General features: G+C 34.7%; 1 protein-coding gene across 1 annotated transcript in view; it reads right to left on the bottom strand.

The window, feature by feature from the left end:
* The window catches only part of RSPH1 (radial spoke head component 1), a 48,795-nt gene that overhangs the window by 15,009 nt on the left and 9,303 nt on the right, over positions 1-24,483 (bottom strand). Inside the window, exons 4-5 of the mRNA XM_074232599.1 lie at positions 15,611-15,701; positions 2,831-2,966 (exon numbers count right to left, since the gene is read on the bottom strand). Coding sequence (XP_074088700.1) covers positions 2,831-2,966; positions 15,611-15,701 — 227 coding nt within the window. The remainder of the gene's footprint in view (positions 1-2,830; positions 2,967-15,610; positions 15,702-24,483) is intronic.

Here is a 24,483-nt window from a genome sequence, read left to right as displayed (position 1 = left end):
TCCCTATCAATGAAAATCATTAACAATATAAGTCAAGATTAATGGTAGTCAGAAGAAGGCATAATGACCAGGACTCAACTGGGGCATGACTGTTTATGTTCAGTCTATAACCCTGCAAGTCCAGGACTCTAGCCCAAATAGCATTAACCTGGCATCCTAGTGACTGGGACCCAAGGTCAGTGCTGAGCAAAGGAAATTCCAAAATATTAGCCAATCCACAGTAATATACTCTACAGTTCCTCTTTCCTTTGTTTTCCATAATTACCATGGGGCTTTTGGGGAAGAGGGGTCTTTGTGGAGATTCAATTTATTGTCTGGCCACTGTCTCATATTGCCCCAATATGAATAGCCCATGTTGATTATGAAACTATTTATATAATCAATTTGTAATTCCTTGACCTTTTTTCTTTGGCATGCTGGATCTTTTGTTTGGGGGAATAACTCACTGCAGGAGATTTTCAGCAAGTCACATATATAACCTTTAAACTCTAACATCACAGTTCAATTAAATGAGATACTATGTATAAAGTAATTTGAACACATTAAAATGCCATATAAATATAAGCTATTATTAATATCATATGAAATGGTATCAATGGTACTAAAGAAAATAAAGATGATACTTGGTAGCTGGGCTAAACCGACTATAAAGGGAAAGTCTTTTCTTGAGGTAACTAAATATTAAGGAAGTCAAGTAGTAAAAAACAGAGCAAGGGAAAGATGTTATAACTGTGGTTGAGCTGGGTCAATAAAGTAAAAATGATGCTACCAAAATTAATGTACCTATTTTACCTTTATCTTTTGGAATATCATATAATAATATTTTCTTTAACTTCATAAACAAAGAGAAATCCTGGTTTCTTTCAATTGATTTCCCTGACAACTGAAGGCCTTTCTCTTGGCTTCCTGAAATCTTTACTGAATAACATTGAAATTCTGACATTTAATAAATACAATTCTTATAGATGTAAATTTTAGTTTTCTTCTTTTGATGAGTTACAGATTATATTATTTCTGTACCTCTCTCCTGTTTCTGACATTTCTGAGCAATTTCCTTGTATTATTTCCTGCATGATAAGTTAGGATAGTCATTGGCAATCTATGATCCTAAATTTACCTCTCTATACATTCTACCTTCAAAGTCAGCTTTTCTGGCTAGTTAAGGACATCACATTTTCCCCTAATATCTTTTTATTCTGTTCAAATTTTCTTCCATTCTTATGGGTTTTGGGGGGAGTTTTTTAGGTTTTTGCAAGGCAACGGAGTTAAGTGGCTTGCCCAAGGCCACACAGTTAGGTGATTAAGTGTCTGAGATCGGATTTAAACCCAGGTACTCTTGACTTCAGGGCCGGTGCTTTATCCACTACGCCACCTAGCTGCCCCATTCTTATGTTTTTAATTTCAAATCTGCCATTCTTTTTTTCAAAGCCTATATACTTTTGACAAAATTCTTCATATGTACTAAATTTACTACTTTCTTACTTGCTGATATCTTTTTTGACAGTTTTGTTTTCTGCATTAATTTCATCCTTATTTCTTCTTTGAAATCTTTTTTTCCCCTATCCTGAACTAAGATGGGTTTTCTTATTATTATTTCATTATTTTAGGGCATTCCACAAAGCACTATGTTCTTCCCTTTTTGTTTTCCATCGAGGTTTTCATCTTCCATTGCATATTGATTGTATCATGAAGTCTTTCAGGATTGCTTGCTTATATTTCCCTCTATATGAATTTTATTAGTGGTTTAGCTGCATGTGGGTGAGTTTATTATCTATCCTTATTCTTCTTTATTTGTGCCTTTTATGTTTCATGAATCACTGAATCTGGTCCCTTTGCTCTTTGGTAACTTCAAGATCCACTATCTTTCATTTTCTTCTGTCTATATAGATGGTAGACATCTTCAATGATCTCATTGAAGTTGATACAAGTTCTATCTGGATCCATGCTACAGGGAAACTTCAAATGGAGAAAAGTGATCGCATCTCTGTTTATAACCTTTTCTTCTCTACCTGGCTTTCTATTGTTCAGTCTCTTCTCCAACCCTAGTTGATTTTTTTTTGCATCTCAAAGTTGGACAAGTTCACCTCCATTAAGGGGTGGGCATGAAAGGATCCAGCTTGGTCACTGTAAAGTGACCAAGAGGAAATAAGATTGAAGATTAAAGATACTCTCAGCCCAAGTTGAAAGGAAAAGTCGTAGTGTATATAAGAATCCTCTGCTCCTATTCCAGAAGACTTTATATGGAAATATTTCCTAAAAATCACTTTTTTATTGTGATTGATTATTTTAATATTATGAATTTCTTCTGAGGTGGAAATACTGGGAGATTTTGTGTTGATGTAGTCTGTCACACAATTGGGAATATCACTGAAAGATACTGACTTTCAAAGAACCTAAGGGAGGGAAAAAAGTTTACTTATATATGTGCAAGAGTCTTTTATGATATTTGACTTTCCAATTTTTCAAAAAGAAATATTTTTTAAAAGAATTTAAAAGTTGACTAATATTTTAGGAGAGGTACAATGGAGCAGCAAAAAAAGGGATGTGAAAAAAATGTTACTGAGATACTCATAGATTAAGTGTTACTCTCTCCATATCTTGTTCCTCTGATGATAATAAGGGAAAAGTGACAAGATAATACTTCACAAAGTGAAACAAAAAATTTTAATGTTCTCATACATCATACTGTCATTTTATAGGATGCTTCCATATTATAAAAAATATTTTCAGTTTTCAATATTTTTATGTTGCAATTTTTACACAATGAAGGATACTTATTGAAAGTATTTTAATGCACTTATTAGAAGGCTTCACTTTTAAAATTACTTACATTTTTATTTAAGAACTTGCCCTGGTATCTGTGGTTGAGGTGAATGAATTCTCCTGATCCTTCCTGTTGTCCATTTATCCAAGCACCAACATACTGAGAGCCTGTTTCAGCATACAGATATGTACCTTGCCCCTGCCTGTTTAAGAGTGAAAAGATTTTAATTTTGTATTGGTTAAAATTTAAAGATAAGGAAAGAAAGTTAAAAAAAAGAAAGAAAGTTAAAAAAAAAAAAGAAAAAAGAAAGCCAAGATAAAACCAGATTCTAAGGTGTAGAAAAAAGAACATAGGATTAGGAATCAAATGATTTGATTCTACCATTTACAAGTATGACCTTGGGAAAATCCCAATAGAATTAAAGTTCAAAGGGACCTTGCTGATCACCTCATCCAACCTCTTCATTTTGAAGTATATAGATAGGTAGATAGATAGATAGATAGATAGATAGATAGATAGATAGATAGATAGATAGATATGAGCAATAGGTTGTGAGCCTCATTTTCCTAATCTACAAAGTAAATGTATTGGACTGGATCAAAGTTGTCAAACTTTGACCATCTATGAGCAGAAAAACTCCAATGTGGGGTGGGAATCAGACTTAAATACAATTGAGAAACATTTAACAAAAATTAATAAATAAAAATATAATTCAAGATAGATAATATTAATTGATTGTTTTCTAAGTCAACATGGAACCTGCAGGGATCCATTTCTATTTTATACCACTGAACCAGATAATGTCTAAAGTCCCTTCTAATTCTAAATAAAAACAAAACTATGATATAGCTGATAGTTTATTAGACTTTCAGAAATGTCCTTGAATCTCAGAGTTGGAAAGGACTCTAAAACACCATCTAAACCAATCAAGAGTTGAGTAAAAGCATCTTCTACAAAATACCCACTACACTCCAAAGGAGTCTTTCCTTGTATCAAAATTTGGGTCCGCAACCTTGATGGAAGCAGCTCCTTCAGCAGTTCAGAGAGCTAGAACAACCCTATTAGACTGACTATGGACAATGCTATCCCAATCCAGAGGAAGAAAAACAAAACAAAATAAAACCAAAAAAACCCTTAAGAATCTAATTTAATTTTTAAAAATTTTCTCTTATGTACTTCTTTCTTTTAATCCTAATTTCTCATCCTGAAAATGACTAATCTGTAAACCTGTTTAACCCAAATGTGTATTTACAATATTCATCTAAGGGGCAGCTAGGTGGTGCAGTGGATAAAGCACCAGCCCTGGAGTAAGGAGTACCTGGGTTCAAATCCGGCTAACTTTTAGGGAAGTTGTGACTTTGGCAAGGTTTTGCATCTCCAACACTAAGCTATTTATTATACTTCCTATTCTTTCATCTAAAATTTTATTTCAGTTTAAATCCTTTTCCTTTTCATCTAATTTGTAATATTATTTTTGAAAAGCTATCTCTTGCATCAGTTCTTCTAGGGATTTCATTAAAACTTGTGGCAAAGCAATTTTTTTGATATATGAGACGTTGCCTATAGATATTGCAAATTGTCTCCTGGATTTTAATCTCAAACACACCCTAATCTCATACATCACATCTTAATGGTCAGTGCTTTCTTCTGTTTACTGATTTTTCTAGCCTTACTTCTTTAAAAGGACTTTGTGGGCATGGCTAGGTGGTGCAATGGATAGAGCACCAGCCCTGAAGTCAGGAGTACCTGAGTTCAAATCCAGTCTCAGACACGTAATAATTACCTAGCTGTGTGGCCTTGGGCAAGCCACTTAACCTCATTGCCTTGCAAAAAGGAAAAAAAAAAGACTTTGTGTCAGGGCCAGATTCTGAATTCTTCTAGAAGGAATAGTGGAATTTTGTTTGATCCCAGTCTACGTTATCTGGGGTCTTGCAATTGTTTTCCCTGAGTATGTGGTGCTGTGTTTTTCAGGGACCTTATTAGGGTTTGTTTGTACCTTCCTAGTGAGAGTTGTGCCAGTTAAGAGTCAGAGTAAGAGAGTTGAAGATTCCAGGTATCCCTGTTCCAAACCCTAATCACAATGCTACTAAGCACACAACTTTAAGATCCATGTTTCCCTTACTCTACACGATGAAAGGACTTTTCAGACTGAAGTTTTTTCCTAATTTTTTGAACTAGTTTTCTCACTTTCTCTCAGAACTTAGTTTCTCTCATCTTTGCTGCTATGCTACACTCTGCTGAGCCAATTTAAAGTCATTCTCTTTAATTTGCAGTTGGTTTGAAGTTCTAGATGATGGAGACTTTAACTGCCATCAAGGAGCAAGTCCAAAGAGTGAAATTATTTGACCCATCCCTGCTCTGTAAGAAGCATGGCCAGCTAAGCCAACATCCCCAAAAAGGAATCTTCTATGACTCTCCTTGCAAAGGTCTGAAGTCCATGAAGTGGATTCTCTGAGTGTTCACTGGCCACATCCTACATATCACTTTTGCAGCAAAAATACCTTCAATCCTTCTAAGATGATTGCTAAACTAATCTAGATATTCTTCATGCAACAGAGTCACCAAAATTAAATTTCTTTGCATCTTTCCCTATTGAATATCTCTAAAATTCCATGAGTCTGTATATCATCAATTTCCCAAGACCCTGTTAGTGATCACAGAGATTTATCAAGAATTTGAGAACATTCTCCATTCCCTAATGATTTACAGATCCTTTAGTACTTCACTTCTCTCTGAGAGTTTTGATAGTAGATCACCAGATGCTTTCAGTATCCTTATCTCTGTGGTACTGCTTCCACTAGAAGTCATGTATGGCTCTAGGTGCAACTTGCATATTGCTCATATTAGCCACCATATTTGAAATGAATGCAAGAATATAACTTAGAACTGAAACCATGTGTTATCTCCCTCATTAAAATGTTAATTCCTTCATATCAGAGACTTATTCTTCTATCTGTATACCTAGCACCTAGCACAGAATGTTCCTTAGTGCTTGATAAATGCATCATTCATTCATTCATTTAAGTTTTGGTTATAGTCAACAGTAGCAATCTTAATGAAACTGATCAGATATAAAAAGGAAAAACACCAGAAAATATACTGTTTAATACCATTCTAAACAAATGAGAAAGAATTCTTCTTTTTCTATAATAGATCTCTACAAAGGTATGGGATTCAAGTAGGAGAGCTACAGATAGAAAATCTCTCCAAGGACATGCAAATATGAAGGACATCTAAATAATATTCCAGATGAAGCCTACTCAATTAAATTAGCCTGCTTTCATATCCCAAACTTGATTTTGCATAGTGTGAGTCTATAAAAAATGATAGCTACTTTGAGTTCTAGTATTAAGCTTGTGGGTGGCTATGCCTTCTGAGCCCCTACCACTAACCTTCCCATTGACAATCAGGAAGTAGACAATTAGTTCTTACCAAAGAGATTTACTAAGAGAATATTAAAAATATAACAATACAAAGCAAAAATATTCCCACATAAATTTGGAATATACTCTCCCACAAATGTATATATATCGTCATGGGAAGAGTGATTTCAGACAGTGTAAAATGATGGACAGGAACACATATATGGCAAAGAGTAATTCTAGTTCTTGTTATTTCATGACCTGGAAAGCACTGGTTTCTAGAGCTGTCATAAATCTAAATTTCAGTGAAATGTTTCTGCTGGGTAGGTCACTCCACTTGTGACTCATGGGACTTGGAAGACTGTGGCTGAATAGCTCTACCAACCGGTCTGCTCCTCATGGACAGCTGTAACCTTCATCACCTTCAGGTTCAGGATCAGCTGCTACTCTCAGCACCTTAGCTCCTCTGATGCTTGCCATCTCTTAGGAAGAACTGGAGAAAACAGAGGTTCAATCTTTCCTTTTAGGAACTCTGTGGTTCAGATTGGATCCCTCAGCTATAACCAAGAAATCAGTGGTCATTTACCCAATAATAACTAAAAAGTTCTAGAGTTTCTCCAGTCATACTATGAAAATAAGTAGTTTATGAAAAAATGATGAGACAATCTATGAAATTTCATTATCTCTGTGGACTTTTTCTATACTAGTAAGTTATTGAAAATCTCCTATTCATTAAAAGATGTAGACTTATACCCATATATCTTATTATTTATGTCTTTAATCTTTACAACCTTTATCTGGGGGGGATCTGAAAAAAGTTTATTCTTATGGAGGCAATTTCCACAATACCACCACTTCTTGAGGAATATACCCAGATCATAAGTGAAATTACCAAAAAAAAAAACAAAACCTGAAGATTAGCAAAAAGAAGCTGCCCATTCCAAGGTCCTTTTCTCTGCCCCTAGTAATAAGCAGGCATGAGAAGGATGTAAGAATTTAAAAGTAGATCTGATCCTGCTAACAAATAAGCTGAAACATCAGTAAAAAGAAACAGCTGTACAGATAAAACCACATCTTGAGTATACTTAAGAAATCATTCTTAACCCTTTCACTTGTGCCTCTCAGAGTTACAACTAGAGGGAAAGAGGAGTTTCTCCCCAACATGGCAATGATTGAAAAAAGCATTTTTAAAGCTCTGTGCTAAGAGCTAGGGATGGAAATGCAAAAACAAAAAACGGTGCCTGACCTTAAAGAACTTATATTCTAATAAGAGAAGACAGAAAATACCTAAAGGAAGTATAGGACTAATGAGCAGTGACACAGGACAGGAAAATGCTACATACTTTTCCAGAAAAATAAAAGAATTGAGTTGATAATAGATCTAAAATTAGGAGTGGCACAAAGAATGCACCTAAGAGTTAAGAGTTAGAATTAGGGTTAGGATTAGCATTGGAGTTTAGGGTTAGGGTTAGAGTTAGAGTTAAACATGAAACAAAACAAAACAAATGAAGAAAGAAAATTTGCTAAATTTACTTTAAAAAAACATAAACAAGGAAACCATATTTTGCTGAAAGGAACCATAGACCAAACCAATAATAAATTCATATGTTCCAAATTCTTTAGGCTTTAAATTCATAAGGAAAAGTTAAACTGAATTACAAGAAAATATAGAAAGTAAAACTGTCTAATATTAGGTTAAGTTTTGTTTCCTTCTCAGTTTTTGCACAAATCTCATGGAAAAAAAGGGAAATTGTGGAAATCATCAAATTCTTGGAGAAACAAAAGTTTAAAGTCATATGACAACTACATGAAGTTGATAAAGAATATACATATATCTCAGCATTAGATACAACTTTTACAAAAAATGGTGTGTTGCAACACAGTGATATTATAAATAGTATCCTTTACAGATCTTTACACAATAAAATAAAATTAATTAGTTTATAGTATAAACAAAGAACCTAGATCCAAATGGAGAATTAACAAAATTCTAAATGAGTGGTCAAAAAAGCAAAGCATTGAAACAATTTGTAATTTTCTGAAAAAAAACTTATAATGATGAAGCAACATTCCAGTTTCTGAGATACAGCTAAAGCAGTCCTGGAAGGGAAAAGCATATCACTGGAACATACAAAAGCAAAATGGAAAGAAAGAGGATTAACTGAACTAAAGCCAACAAACCCAAAATTAGCAGAGCTATTCAAAATTAGGGGAAAAAATAGAAAAACTGGATAATAAAAATACTATGAAAATGACAAAACTAAAAGCTGATTTTTGAAAAGAGTAATAAAAATGATAAATTTTTAACCAGCCTCCTTAAAAAAGAAGACAATCAAATCAACAAAATAACAAGGACCAGGTGAAATCACAACAAAGCTAGCTTTGTCAGAATCTACTATGCAGTTATATGCTTAAAAAAAATACAAAAGAAATAAATTGTCCAAAAAGAAATAAAATTGCCCAAACTAACTAAAAATTAAAAAGAGATCTTACATATTCCAATTTCAGAAAAGGAAACAGAACTATCTGTAAAACTAGTGAGGTAAAGGTGCAGGAGAGGAATCTCAGTCCTGATGGATTCACAAGAATTCTACAGAAATTTTAAAGAAAAACTAGGATGGGGTGGCTAGGTGGCGTAGTAGATAAAGCACTGGCCTTGGAGTCAGGAGTACCTGGGTTCAAATGCAGTCTCAGACACTTAATAATTACCTAGGCAAGCCACTTAACCCCATTTGCCTTGCAAAAAAAAAAAAAACCTAAAAAAAAAAAAACTAGGACCAATACTACTCAAATGGTTCTTAAAATTTGAGAGGAAAAAAGACCTCTATCATACTCCTTTTGTGATACAAAAATAGTCCTGATACCTAAACTAGGGAAGCATGAAGCCCTGAAGGAGAAACTAGAGAGAAACCAGGAGAAAACTAGAAATCATTAATGTATTGATTCAAAATTTTTAATAAATTTTAGTCAAGACTACAATAATTCATTCATGAAATCATTCATTATGACCACATTTGAAAAGATGTTTCAAAGTTAGGAAAATAATTAATATAATTAATCATGCAAGAAACAGAAAATCAAAATCCACATACCATCTCAATAGATATACAAAAAGCCTTTGAAAAAGTACAACATATATGGTGCTAAAGTACTATAAAGTACAAGCAAAGAGGTAACTTTTTAATATTATAAAAATATATAGAATCAAAACAAGCATTATATGTAATAGGAATGCACTAATTTTCTTTTTGGGGGGAGGGGGTTGCAAGGCAAGTGATTTACTCAAGGCCACACAGCTAGGTAATTATTAAGTGTCTGAGGTCACATTTGAACTCAGGTCCTCCTGACTCCAGGGCCAGTGCTCTTTCCACTGCCCCACCTAGTTGCCCTACAGATGCACTTATTTTCACAGTAAATATAGGAATTAGGTAATGATGCCCCATTTCTCTACCATTATTTGACATAGTTCTAGAAATCCTAGTAAAAGCAATAAGACAAAATAAAGAAATTAAAATCATAAAGATAGCTTCAGAAGTGATAAACTATCCCTATTTGCTGATTACATAATGATTTACTTTAGAAATCCTCAAGGGGTGGCTAGGTGGCACAGTATATAGAGCACTGGCCCTGGAATCAGGAGGACCTGAGTTCAAATGTGACCTCATGTGACCTCAGACACTTCATAATCACCTAGCTGTGTGGCCTTAGGCAAGCCACTTAACCTCATTTGCCTTGCAAAAAAACTAAAAAAAAAAAATACAATAATCCCTATCCTAGTTTGAAAGGATTAAGTCTGAGTTACTATCCCTCATCTACATGTCCCTAATTACCTCATCTTTATACTTCCTCATTCACTTCATGGCATTATCTCCCTGATGTCTTGGTCTATTTTGAGAATGAAGGAGAAACACCATCACCTTATCTTTACTCTTTAAGCTTCTCCCCCTCATCTACATTTCCCTGATTATCTCATCTTCCTGACCCTTTAAAAGTTCACCCTCTCCTCAACTGAGTTGCTATCTCCCTTTGGAAGATCAGCCCACTCCTGGGAAGAGACAGCCTAAATCTGAATTCTTTCAAGAGACAACTTGCATCCTGAAATGCAACATTTTTTGTTTGGCTTCTACAGGTTTGTCTCTAATTCCGGGTCTCTCCAATATGAGCTAAGTCTATTCCCTTTATTCGTTTGGCACCCCAGCAAGTGAGCAGATAGACTGGGAATGGTTTTGTGGGTCCTTATACCTGGCAGGTTCTCTCTAGGTGGGGAACCCTGTGCTTTTCCCTCCCTGTGGGACACCACCAACAAAGGCAAGTGGTGAAAGATGGAACTGTCCTGGGTTTATGCCACAATGGGACTACATCCTTCTAATAGCACAGGATTAGCTGTTAGATTGTCTCTTGCAAAATTGGAACAAATTTGGCCTTCAAAACCTTAATAAGGACAGCTATTACCTCAATATGCAGACATATTCATATGATGTGGAAATATAAGAATTTTGTTATTGTTTTTCTTTCTGTCTATATGTTTTCCAGGGGTACTAATACCTGAGTGGCCCTGAAACTGCAGGTATTTTTGCAATGAACAACACTGCCAAATCATTGCTCTATCTTGTGATTTTGTGTCTGTGTTATTATGTCTCTTGTTGTGTTGATAGTGAATTTATACAAGATGAGTATATTTAAGAAAGTTATTTGAAAATGTTTTGCTGCTATTTTTGTGAATAATATAACATAATCTGACTATGACTTCAAAAGACTAAGTTTTGTAAGTTGTTAAAGTTTTCTGTAAGGATTAAAAACCTCTTTAAATAATTTTTTGTGATTATCATTTGAGGAAAATATGAATGTGACAAATCAAGAAAAAAGAATTATAGAGGGCTATGAGTCAATTGGTAAACTATGGATTCTGCATAATACTATTTGAAAAAATAGATCTAGGTGTAATTGAATTTATTCTGGCCTCATTTAAAGTGAAATTTATTATTATTATTATTTCAAGTTACCCTAGTTATGCATGCATAAGAATAATGCCTAACACTAATTTTTTTTAAATTTATTTATGGAGTTAAGTGACTTGCCCAAGGTCACACGGCTAGGCAATTATTAAGTGTCTGAGCTCAAATTTGAACTCAGGTCCTCCTGACTCCAGGACCAGTGCTCCTTCCACTGCACCACCTAGCTGCCCCTTAATGTTAATTTAATAATTTATCTTTTAGAAAGAATGCTTTAAAAAACTATAATCAGTAGCAAATGAGTATTTGAATTAAGATGGCATTAATTTTAAGATTTCAGTCTGACCTCAGGTTAAAAGTATAATGATTTGATTTCAGAAATTGGAAAAGAAAGAAGTTTGGATTTTTTTTTAGAAATTAGTAAACTTTTAATATTTTGGCCCAGCATACTTTTAGTTAATCTAATGTTAACAAGTGTGAATTGAAACTGTTTTAAATTTTATATGTATTTCCTAGTATATGCAACTTGAGATTCCCAGGAGGATGGAATTGGAAACTAAATTCTTATGTCAAACTACTCATCTGGAAAGTCCTGAAGACAGGAAAAAGAGGCAGGGAACTGAGAATTGATCCAGCTCTTTAAGAAAGTAGAGGAAAAGTTTATATAGAGCTAGGAATGTCACTTAAGAAATAAAAATACAGGGGCGGCTAGGTGGTGCAGTGGATGGAGCACTGGCCCTGGAGTCAGGAGTACCTGAGTTCAAATCTGGCCTCAGACACTTAATAATTACCTAGCCGTGTGGCCTTGGGCAAGCCACTTAACCCTATTGTCTTGAGAAATCTAAAAAAAAAAAAAAACCAAACAAACAAAAAGAAATAAAAATACATGAATTTCTGAATTATTTTGATTTTGAAGTGCTAAGAGTACTGGGTCTTGGAATTTTAAATGTTGTCATTAAGCTTACTCCTGTTTACCTCAGTTTACTAGTCTGTAAGAGGACAATAATGGCATCCATCACCCAGAGTTGTTGAGAGGATCACTGAATGACTGAAAAACATTTGGCATGATAACTATTTTTACTATTATATCTTTAATTAGATGTAAATGCTTCATAACTTTACATAAATCCAGTTTAAGTAAATCCAGTGTTCTTAAGACAATGTTCAGTGTAAAGTAATCAGGAAGTGCATTTACCTGAATTGGCAATTTACCTAATTTAGTAATTGATGAGTTTTGTTTAGACAACAAACAAACTCTGGAAAGAGTTTTTTGTGTGATTCTTCAGAGTCTCTCAAATTTTCATCTGTAAGCTAAATTTTTGCAATAATTATTTGATATTGATAATAATTATGTCCAACCTGCTATAATTAATGAGACTCTGGGACCCTGAATATTCTTTTTGCTGTGCTCTTGGACCACCCTTAAATAGGTGCTTACAGAGAAACATCCCCTCAAAGGCAACATGTGAATTCTAAGACTGTGATAGTGAATATCTGTTCTTGGGAATAAAGTTGGGAGGTTACCTTGGGAAATGTTGGAATTCCCATCCAAGAAATCTGTCCATCTGGTTTCATTTGCTAAACTACTTGAGGGCCTTGAGACCTTGAAGCCTTGAGGACCAGTTTTAATGTTGTTCTAACCATGACCTATTTATAGCAAAAGTTCAATGGTCAAGATAGAAAAGGTAGAATTTTACTATTGTAATTGTGGATCTATTAGTTATTAGATTAATACAAAAGCATTACTGTAATAAGCTATAAGTGAGAAAGATCTTTTTTTATCTGAATTTGTTGCCCTTCCATCACCTGAACAGTTAAAGTAATGCTTGAGTTTATCACATTTTTAATATTCAGCTCCCAAAGAATCTTTTTATAAAGTGAAGAAACTCTCTTTCTCTTGTTTTTGTTCTAAGAAATAATATTTCAGTATAGAAATGTTATGTTAGTGAAGAATAATAACTTATGAGTTATCTTGTGTCACTCCAATTTGGAAATCTGATGTTTTTCATTGTTTAATCTGGAATTATACAGAGACATGCAAAATTAAGTCACCTAATTTTAAAGAACAGTAGTTTGTCTATTCAAATATAGTTAATAGACAATTATATAAACTCTATAAAATAACTATATACCATTTGAAATTGTTATGTACAAGTCTGTTGTTTATTAAGCATCTTAAAGCAAAATCATTTGTGCAATACTGACAAGATAAGTTGTAATTTTTCCAAAGTGAGATTATAATCACCATATAGGATATTTGATCCTTGTGAGCTGAATTCATCTGGAGCTCTGATTATTGGAATTTGCTATTTAAGATCTTATGAGTGGGGTGGCTAGGTGGCTCAGTGGATAAAGCACTGGCCCTGGAGTCAGGAGTACCTGGGTTCAAATCCGATCTCAGACACTTAATAATTACCTAGCTGTGTGGCCTTGGGCAAGCCACTTAACCCCATTTGCCTTGCAAAAACCTAAACAAAAAAAAAAGATCTTATGAGACTGTTAACTAATATTTTTCTGAGTCTAATTCCAGATATGATCTTCAAAAGAATGCTGTTGGGTCAATTATCTCTGATGACAGCAACTTTATGTGGGTTTGCATGCATGAACTGCAGGGTGAGATCTCATGGGAAAGGCTGGGAGAATTCTTATTGGCATTGCTGAGGTAAGTTAGTCCTGATTTAATTTCCCCAACATAGTATAAACAATGTCCCACCTGATTGACTTTAGGTCTGGCTCAATGCAACTGGACATCTATATGACATCTGAATAAATAAGGGAACACTTTTCCTTTTGCCTCTGTTCTTTATGGCAAATTTCTAAAATCATGATCAGTGTAAACACAATATTAAATCCTTGTATTATAGGATAATACTGGAAGCACTCTGAAATTACCATATAGTAAGATACAAGTGTAAGACTTGAGTCAATGGGGGCAGCTAGATGGCACAATGCATAGAGCACCAGCCCTGGAGTCAGGAGGTCCTGAGTTCAAATCTGTCCTCAGACACTTAATTGCCTAGCAGTGTGACCTTGGGCAAGTCACTTAACCCATTGCCATAAAAAAAAGATTTGAGTCAATGGTCTACAATTCTCTAAATTCTAAATAGATATCTAAGCAAGTATTTAGCTTTCACATCTGTTACTAGTTACATATTCCTATATTAATCAAGATCCTTTAAAAACTCACCCTCTCCTCATTTGAGTTGCTATCTCCTTTTGGCAGATCAGTCTACTCCTAGAGAACCTGATTCCCCCCCAACCCAAAATGCCTTTCCTTGAACTGGAGATTGCCTGAGTCTGAATTCTTTCAAGAGATGACCTGCATCCTGAAAGTCAACATTAAGATTTACAAAGTCATTTATATACCTTTATTTGATTTAAGATCCAAACATGGCTGTGAGAGTTATTATAAGTATTGCTTATTCCCATTTTACAGATGAAGAATTTAAAATTTAAAAAGGCTAAGTGATTCATCTCTAGTCACAAAGATTTAAGTAACAGAGAAGAAAGGAAAACTTCAACCTACTCAGAGCTATTACTAACGTTTTGCCTTTAGGGAGTACTATAAAATGTAGGACATTAGGATAGCCACTCTATCCTATATTGGGTTGGAACTGAAGCTCACCTGTGTTGTAGTAGCCAAGAGGAATAAAATACATTCCACCTCATAGCTTCCTATTTTTCCTAATTGTTTTGTTAACTGGTTTCTAAGCTCAGCTTTTTCTATACTGCTGAAGGTCTATATTTTTTATGAGCACTGAGTAAAGCACTGATCCCTCTAAACTAATGACATCTCCTCATTTCTCATCTGGCTATATTTATTTTTTATTTGATCTCTCTAACTGCACTCATTCTAGATTTCTTTTATTTCTCCACCATGCCCACATATCAGGTACCTACCCTTCTATCTTTCCCCTTTTCAGTTTTCTTTTGTGTGTAGTCTTTCCTCACTAGATTGTAAGCTCTTTTTCACATTTTCCCACATTTCACATATCCCAGCACTTATTACAGGACCCAGCACACACTTGGTAATAAATATTTATTGACTGATTCTTCTGTGTCCAATGAATAATGAGAATAATAATAAGCACATTCTACCTTCTCTAACTGTATGATGAAAACTTCTCTTACATAAACCTGTGGAAGAATGACTTAAGAAGTTATCATAAACCTTGTTTTCTGACACAGATGTCAATAGGTTTATATAGCAGTGAATATTTTCCACAATGCTTTATGTTTAATTGAATTAGTGTCTGAAATGAGTTTTGTAGATTTTATTATTCTAAAATTTCTTTCTTAATAAGAGTAATTGGGGCAGATAGGTGGTGCAGTGGATAGAGCACTGGCCCTGGAATCAGGAGGACCTGAGTTCAAATACGGCCTCAGACAATAATTGCTCAGCTGTGTGACCTTGGGCAAGTCACTTAACCCCATTGCCTTAAATAAAAATTTAAAAAAAAAGAGTAATCAATCTACAAATATCTGCTTGCCCAAATAAAAGTATAAGATTGAAGAAATGATGAAAAGCAAACCTTTGGTGACCAAACCATTCTCCAGTATATGTATCATTATTTGCATAGTAATAAACTCCATGGCCATGTCTTTGGTCATCTGCCCAGTCTCCTGAAATTAATAATTCAAAAAACATGCCAGAATGAGCAATTTAGATCATCTTTAAATGTTTACTATGGAATTTACCCCCCACACACACACCCCCACAAACACCCCGCATACACACACACACACACACACACACACACACACACACACACACACACACGAAGTGCTCTCAGAAAATAAAATGGTGCTTTTAAAGTGTTTTCTTGATGCTTTTTATTTTTACACCATAGTCTATCCTAAAAGCCCTTCTTTGTAATTGTAATTTGACACTGGCAAAAAATTTAAAAAAACTAAAAAGATCACAAAAGAGGAGCCTGACCCATGCACAGATAATGACCTTGATTCCTAAGCCTAATCTTCTCACCTTTAGGAAAATAATATATAGGAAGAAGATAAAAAAAATTGTAGACAGAAGAGTTGAACAAGGAAGAAAGAAAATATGAGAGCATAAACACATAGAGAAGGATAGCTTCTAAGAGATAAGTAAGCAGATCCAGTGAACCCTGTCACATAATGAAGTCTCTTTTTCCAGTAACTGGGTGTTCAAGCTTGCTTATGCTGAAACTGGGATAATGGGCTTCAGAGGCTTGAGAATAGATGTGGGTTTGTTCTGAAAGAAGAAATTCTAGATTTTCTGACTCAGGAGTCTAAGAAAAGGTTCAAATTTTAATTCACAGGTTGCATAGGTCACTATATAAAAAGTTCATTGTTTATTACAAGAAGTTCACAGGTTACTATCAAAAATCCACAAGTTACTTCAAAAAGTTCACAGGTTGCTAAGGAAAGGATAGTCTAAAATGAAGGTAAGAAACCATTGATTCCTAAGCAGCTGTGAGCTAAAGGAAAAGAGAGAGACAAACCACTGATCCCTAAATAGAGATGGAAAGTAAAGGAAAAAACAACCTAGACCTAAAACCACCATAACAGGTTGAGCAGTAAGGAAAGGTATGAGAGGAGAGTTTGGGGGATCATGCACCCCCCAGAACAGGCTGCCCTCCAAAGGAAGATGAGCAAGCAGGGGATACATAGTAAAAAAAAAAGGCATGGGAAATGAGAGGTTATTGGGAATGATGATCCCCAGAGTGGGCTGCCCTCCAAAGGCAGAGGAGCAACTCAACTGAGGAGTGAAAAAGTTTGTAAGTGAGCCACAGGGAGAAATAGGGAGACATGGTGGGGGGGGGGGGGTAGAGAGCAGAGATGGGGTAATTAGGGATAGGAATGAGGAGTACCACCTCAAAGATTTAATTCCTTCAGGCTAAGACAGGGATTCATTTTTAGACTTGTTTTATGCCTGCTGGCAGGGATTTATGAAATTCTTGCCAGGGAAGGGCAATGTACTTTACTAAGTTCAATGACCTCATCTTATAAGTTTGGACAATGGGATGGGGTCGAGGGGGGAAGCAGTGTTGATATAAGGTATGGGTTCAGTGCAGAGAGAGCAGATTAATAATTGTAAAACATTTCCCCATCTAATATTTCCCCTACTTTAATGACTTGTATGCTTAAAAAAAGGTTTTTATTTAATAAATTATTTCTTCATCACCTAAATTTATTCCTATATCACATCTTTTTCCCCTTCTCATAGAAACTGATCTTTTATGGAAAAAAGGAAGGAAGGAGGGAAGGAGGGAGAGAAGGAATAAAGAACAAGAAAAAAGAATGAAAGAAACTTTTAAAGGAAAAAAAGGAGGAAAAAGAAGAAAATAATCCACAAAACTCAACAACTATATATGAAAATCTGGCATTACATATAATGTTCCACACCTATGGTTCTCTCTCCTCTACAAAGAAATGGGAGGCAGGGGGGTTGGAAGAGGTACCTTTCTATATCTCTTCTTTGAGGTCAAAATAGAACTTCAAAATTCTGCAACATTTATTTCTTGCTTCTCTGCTTCTTTCAATTTACATTGTTATAGTAACTGTGTACATTATTTCCCTTGTTCTATTTACTTCACTTTGCATTTGTTCATGTAAGTTTTTCCCTGCTTCTCTGTATTAATCATATTCTTTTTACATCAAAGTACTATTCCATTACATTCATATAATATAATTTATTTAACCATTCCCTAATCAATGGGATTTTTTTTAAGGTTTTTGCAAGGCAAATGGGGTTAAGTGGCTTGCCCAAGGCCACACAGCTAGGTAATTATTAAGTGTCTGAGGCCAGATTTGAACCCAGGTACTCCTGACTCCAAGGCCGGTGCTTTATCCACTACCCCACCTAGCTGCCCCTGGGATTTTTTTTTTTTTAGTTCTTTGCTACTCCCCCCAAAAATTACTATACATATTTTGGTGGCTATGGAGTTTTTCTTTTTTTAATAGACCCCATCCTTATTAGGAGAAATTTCTAGGTCTCAGAATATGGACACTTTAGAGACTTTATTGGCATACTCTAATTCCTAATTGTTTTTCAGAATGAGTGTACTGATTTATAGCCCTGGTAACAATGCATTAGAATGCTTGTCTTTCCCTAGCTCCTCCAACATTGACTCTTCCCATCCTCTTTGTGGAAAGTGAAATTTTAAGGTTGTTTTGATTTACATTTCTCTTATATTTGAGATACTTTTTCATATGGTGGTAAACAGTTTGCAATTCTTTTTGAAAACTTCATATCCTTGGACCATTTATCTATTCAGAATTGGCTTTTGATATGATTTGTTTTTGTTACACACATATCTTGGATGGTAAACCCTTATCAGAGATATTTGATCCAAAAAAATCCTTCTCTGTTACTTTCCATTTAGAGTTCATTTTTCTACTATAAAACCTTGTTAGCCATCAAAAATGTTAAGCACTGAGAGTATTTTATTTACTGATAACAATTAGAGAGAGGTTAAGAAAGAGTACAACTCTTATCCTATCTTTGTTTAATTTGGACTGAACTTAGAGGCTTGAAAGCAAATTTAGAACAATTCAGCAAAGGGGACAGAGCAGTATTAGACAATTCAAGTCTGATAATAAATTCAGAATTTAGATACCTCTATAAATACAATTGTAAGTTGGCAAAAACAAAACAAAAAATAAAGCCAGTGAACTTTGAAAGTGGTAAAGTACAAGAATTTGTCTTTTCACTTTCCATAAACTTGATGGTGGCCATTTGTACTGCTGTATTTTGGAAGAGGAAACAGAAGAAAGTCAAGTTGACAAAATAATAGGATGCATTCTAGACCAGCATACCTCTCTTGACAAAGATCTAGAAAATGCATTAGATCAAATTCTAATTTGGGAAAGGGAAAGCCAAGAAAAAAATCAGACAAACATTTTCTCAGCCCAGAGCAATTCAGGGAGGGAGATAGAGAAATCTGTGGACATTGGGGACAAGATCCAGTCAGGAGCAAGGCAGGGAGCATTCCAGCTCTCTTATGACTAAAAGAGGGTAAGACAGGACCCCAAAGTAGGAAGTACTGTGACAGAAAGAAGTCCCAGCACAATGAGTACAAGAATGGGTTCCATAGGGCAGCTAGGTGGCGCAGTGGATGGAGCACCAGTCCTGGAGTCAGTAGTACCTGAGTTCAAATTCAGCCTCAGACACTTAATAATTACCTAGCTGTGTGGCCTTGGGCAAGCCACTTAACCCCATTTGCCTTGCAAAAACCTAAAAAAAAAAAAAAAAAAAAAAAAAGAATGGGTACCATAGAGCAACTCTGACACACCACCCAGTTCTAGGTCATAGATCCAAGAGAAGAGTGATCATTCAAATTCTAGAAGCAACTAGCAGCTGTGTTGGCTCTCACCTCATTAGAAGAACCAAAGTGACTCAGTTCTACTTTGGCATGCAAACCCACAGGAGAACAACCACAACCAAAGGAGAACCAGAAGATGGGTCACTCCAAATACAAAACATCTCCCACTAAGTTAATAGAGGCTGAATTCAGCTCCTGTCTGCAGAAACTCCCAAACAAGAACAAGTCCATAGGTCCAAAGCTGGGTCAGTAATTGACAGAGCTCAGGAGATAAGTAAACTTGACCTTACCGTGGTTTATGCCACCTTGGGAGCATGGAAAGCTTCCAAGACCCCATATGAAAACAGTAGAAGGAAATACGAGGATAGACAGACAAGACATCTTCCCCCAGAAGGGCACAAAGCCCAGCACTGTTATAAAGGTCAAAGTCTAGAAGCAAACAAAATAAAAGTGCCCCACTGTAAAGAGCTACTATAGTGACCAGGAAGCTCAAAACAAAAACATAGAAGTTGATGATTTTGATTTGAAAACATTATATGTAAAAGTTCAAAGAAAAATTGTAGATTGACTATAAGCCCAACAAAAATATTTAGACTTGATAGGATTTTTAAAAGAGAAAAACAATTTTTTAAAGCCAAATTAAGAATGGTAGAGGAAAAGTGGGAAAAGAAGTGAGAGTTATGCAAGAAAATAATGAAAAGGGGGCAGCTTGGTGGCTTGGTGGATAGAGCACCAACCCTGGAGTCAGGAGGAACTGAGTTCAAATGTGACCTCACACTTAATAATTTCCTAGCTGTTTGACTTTGAGCAAGTCACTTAAGCCCATGGCCTTGCAAAAAAAAAAAAAAAAATAATGAAAAATTTAATAGCTTTATAAAAGGGATATAAAGAGAATAAATAACTTAAAAATTAGAATGATCAAATGGAAGGCAATGATTTCATAATATCAAGAAATAATAAAGTCAAATGATTTCTTAAAAAGGAGAGAAAAGAAGAAAATGGGAAATAACTCATAGGAGAAACAACTAATCTGAAAAACAGATCAAAGGAAACAATTCTAAGAATCACAGACAATGCAAAAACTATAAACAGCAATTCCCCCCCCAAAGCCTAGACATAATATTTCAATAAATCATAAAATAAAGTTGCCCAAGTAGATTAGAGCTAGAGAATGAAGTAAAAATTGAAAGAATACATAGTCATGAAAGAAATCCCAAAATTAAAACTCCAATAAATAATTCAGTCAAAATCCAAAAATATCAGGTGAAGAAAAAAAAGATCTGCAAGAAAGAAAGAATTTAAGTGCTGAGGAGCAATAGTCAGGATCACATAATATTTAGCAACCTTCATTACAAAGAAAAGAGCTTGAAATGTGATATTCCAAAAGGCAAAGGAACTTTCCTTTGCCCCTTTACATCCAAGAACAATCTACCCAACAAAACTGAGTTAAATCCAACTGGGGGAAAGAAATAAACCTTTGATGAAACAGAATGCTTCCAAGTATTCCCTGAAGATTAGATTTCTGAATATAAAATCTAACAGGTATCAAAGGAAGCATGCAAACATATACATAAACAAGCAATCATAAAGGAACAAATAAAATTTAACTTAATGTTCTTAATTGGGGAGAATTCATGTGTAGCCCCTTCAACCTCTATCTTATCAGAAGTCATAGAGGAAATCTAATAAGACAGAGGGCCTAGTAATGGACTCTAAGACATTTGGATGATCTCAAAAGAAGAATGGAAATGGTGAGGAAGAGGAACACACTAGTAAAAGGAAAATCAAAAAAGGAAAGAATCTAAATATTTACAAAATTCAAAAGGAGTACTAAATTATTAATAGCAGCTAAGAAGAGGAAACTAAGGGAATGTCCATCAATTGGGAAATGGTTGAACAAATGATGGTTTATGAATGTAAAGGATAATATTGTGCTGTAAGAAATTATTAAAAGGATTGGTCTGGAGAAATCTTATAAGACTTACATAAACTGATGCAGAGTGAAGTGAGCAGAACTATACAATTATACAATTTATACAATTGTTTATACAATTATTACTAAAAGAGACTTAAAAACTCTGATTAAATTTCAAAGGATTGTTGAAGAACCAAGCTACTCATCTCCTGATAGAAAGGCTCAAGATGCAGGGTAAGAAATATAATTTTGGACATAACTAATGTGATAGTTTGTTTTACTTGACTCTGCAAAAGTTGTTCCTTGACTATAAAACAAGTTTTACATTTTCTTTTCTTTTTTTTCCAAAGTGGTATTTGTGTGGGGAGGTGAAATGGGGAGGGAGAAAATGTTTGTAAATTGAAAAAGAAAAGATTAAAAAAAGAAAAATCATCTATATCACAATAGCAATTTTGCTCACATCTGACTATGTTCCTTTTTGTTCCAAAAGCCTCAGTGATTCCCCAATACCTCATTAGTCAATTAAAGCCCTCCAACAATCCAATTACATCTAAGTTTCCAAAACTGCTTTCATACTCTGCTCCCTCAATCTATAGTTTGCCTATTTGCTATTCCCTATATACGAAATTCCATATTCAGACTCTGTGTCTTTGCACAGACTACCCACTATTGCTAGAATGCTCTCCTTCCTCACTTGTACCTCTTATAACCATTAGCTTCATTCAGAGTTCATCTCAAGTACCCTCTTCCTACATGACACCTTTCTTTGATTCCCCCAATTATTAGTGCTTACAACCTTCTTCCAAATTACTTTATATCTACTTATATTGTGCAATTAAAAAAAAATTCTTTGTTTTCCCAGCATCTAACATTTGGAGGGGTAGAGAAAGTCAACCAGAGATTTCATCTTTATCGAGAGCTCCAGTTGAGTAAACTTCCACTACCAATGCAGAGCATGCATAGTAGAATTAATAGGGAATAACAAAAGGTACTGACTCACTCAAGGACAGAGTTAGTCTTTGTATCTCAGATTTGCTGTCTCTATGACCCTGGTTTTCTCTCTGCTAGACAACACTATTTATCACCTGCCACATAGGAGGAATTTATTGAATTGAATTGATTTTTTATTGCTAGAAGTCTAGAATGTCTCATACTCATGTATGAGAGTAAAGATTGTTATCTCTTCCCCCTTGTATTTAACTGGACCACTGAATTTAACTGGACCACTGAATTTAAACAGAACATGATTGTTATTGCATTTTGATGGGGAAGTGATATGTTAAATACTTCTGCTTTTCTGTATTTTTTTTAGTGGAGTCTTTATACTCCAATACCTTGTCTTTGTCAAGTTATCTTATACAGGTGAGAAGTACACAAAATTTTTCTATTCCAATTCAGTAATTTCTAGAGATGTATCAGGTACTAATCAGGTACTCAACTTCTATCTTGTTTATCTTTTGGTTACATTTGACTAGGTCCAAAAACACAGATCAAGTTTCACTACAATGTTTCTCCAGTCAATTCAATTAACTTTTGAATGTAGTTATGTTATTAAACTTATGTATTTTAAGTATTGCTAAGATTTCCTCTGTGTATCTCTTTGCTTTTATCTATAGAGTGGCCTTATCTGAACCTATGCCCTTCTTTGAATCCTCAGTATTGAGCACAGTATCTGACAAATAGTAAGTATATGATAAATATTTTGACTAACTGGTATATGTCTGCAACAAGAAATTTCAAATGAAACTGGGAAAACTTTTATTGAGTGCTGCAGAGCAAAATGGATAGAGTTATTGGAATAATTTGTGGAATTATAACATTACAGAGAAATTGAAACTTGATTTTAGGACATTGATCAAAATAATGATAAATCAAGAGCCCAAAAGAATGAGGGTAAAATGTTCACCTTATTCTTGATAAGAGGTAATGAAGTCAAAAAATAAATAGATTCACACATTTTCAAATATTGCTCATGTGGAAATTTGTTTTCATGGGCTATACAGCTATATATTAAAACGCCTGGGGGAAAATAATGTCATTTTTAAAATTTGCTTATTGGGTTCTAGGATTAGTGATTTTAGGATAGCAAGATGGCACCATTCTTAAATCCTTAGGTCCCCTGAAATATATTGTGCTTGTCACTTCTAAGTCAATTCATATGCTTGTCACTTAAAAATAAAAATAATGTTCAAAAAGAAAGAAAAGAGAGTGGTATAAAAATGAAAGATATTAATTAAAATTTTAAAGGAAAAATAATTTATATTAGTATACACTATGCACACAAATGTCCAAAGTAAATTCAAGGCAGAGGTGGGAAGCATTAACATTGTTAGGGACTGAAGATAGAAGGGAATGGAGTTCCCAAAAAAAGTCTCATCTAGGAAGTGGAGCTTGAACTGAATTTTGAAGACAAGTCTTGGATTCCAGAATGTGGAGATGAACAGGGTCATACATTGTAAATATAGAAGGGACTCTGAAAGAGGAGATGATATAGATCCTGTAAGAAGGCAAAAGACAACTTTGGCTAGAACATTGAGCTCTTAAAGGGGAGTGATTTGTAATGTCTAACTTGTAAATAGTTTTAAATGCAAAACATAAGAGCTTGTGTTTGATCCTGAAAACCTGCAACTTTTTGAGCAAGGAAAGAATATAGTCAGATCTCATGCTTTGGAAATATTACCTTAGATTGTATTTCATTGAGAAATATGCATTGGAAAGGACGGAGACCTGAGGAAAAGTGGCCAGAAGGAGGCTATTGTAATAGTTTAGGCAACTGAAAATAAGTCCATTAATATTAAATGAGGAATAGGATCCACAAAACTAAGCAACATTGTAGGGAAGGAGATTGAGTAACAATTGCTCCAAGGTTGCAAACTTGAAGGGCTTGAAGAAAATATTACTCTCAATAAAAAAGAGAAATTAGAAGAGGGGTAGGATTGACGGTCAAGATAATGAGCTATATTTTGGATATGTTGAGTTAAAAATAGCAGTTATTTCCTTTCATGGTTTTTGATATTCCTTAATTCTTTTTCTGGGTCAAAATTAGTTTAGAATGTATTTTCCCTTATTTTTCCTCTACCTCTTACAATAAACGTGAAATTATCAAGAAGAAAAGTAAAGACATTTTTTTGTAGGAAAGAGAATTCCAGTATAAACAGCTTCTAGTATTCCCATACAGACTCTCCCC

The sequence above is a fragment of the Macrotis lagotis genome, chromosome 1 (assembly GCF_037893015.1).
Source record: "Macrotis lagotis isolate mMagLag1 chromosome 1, bilby.v1.9.chrom.fasta, whole genome shotgun sequence".
NCBI lineage: Eukaryota > Metazoa > Chordata > Mammalia > Peramelemorphia > Peramelidae > Macrotis > Macrotis lagotis.
The sequence above is the reverse complement of the archived record's forward strand: the minus strand, read 5'-3'. Positions and strand labels throughout refer to the sequence as shown.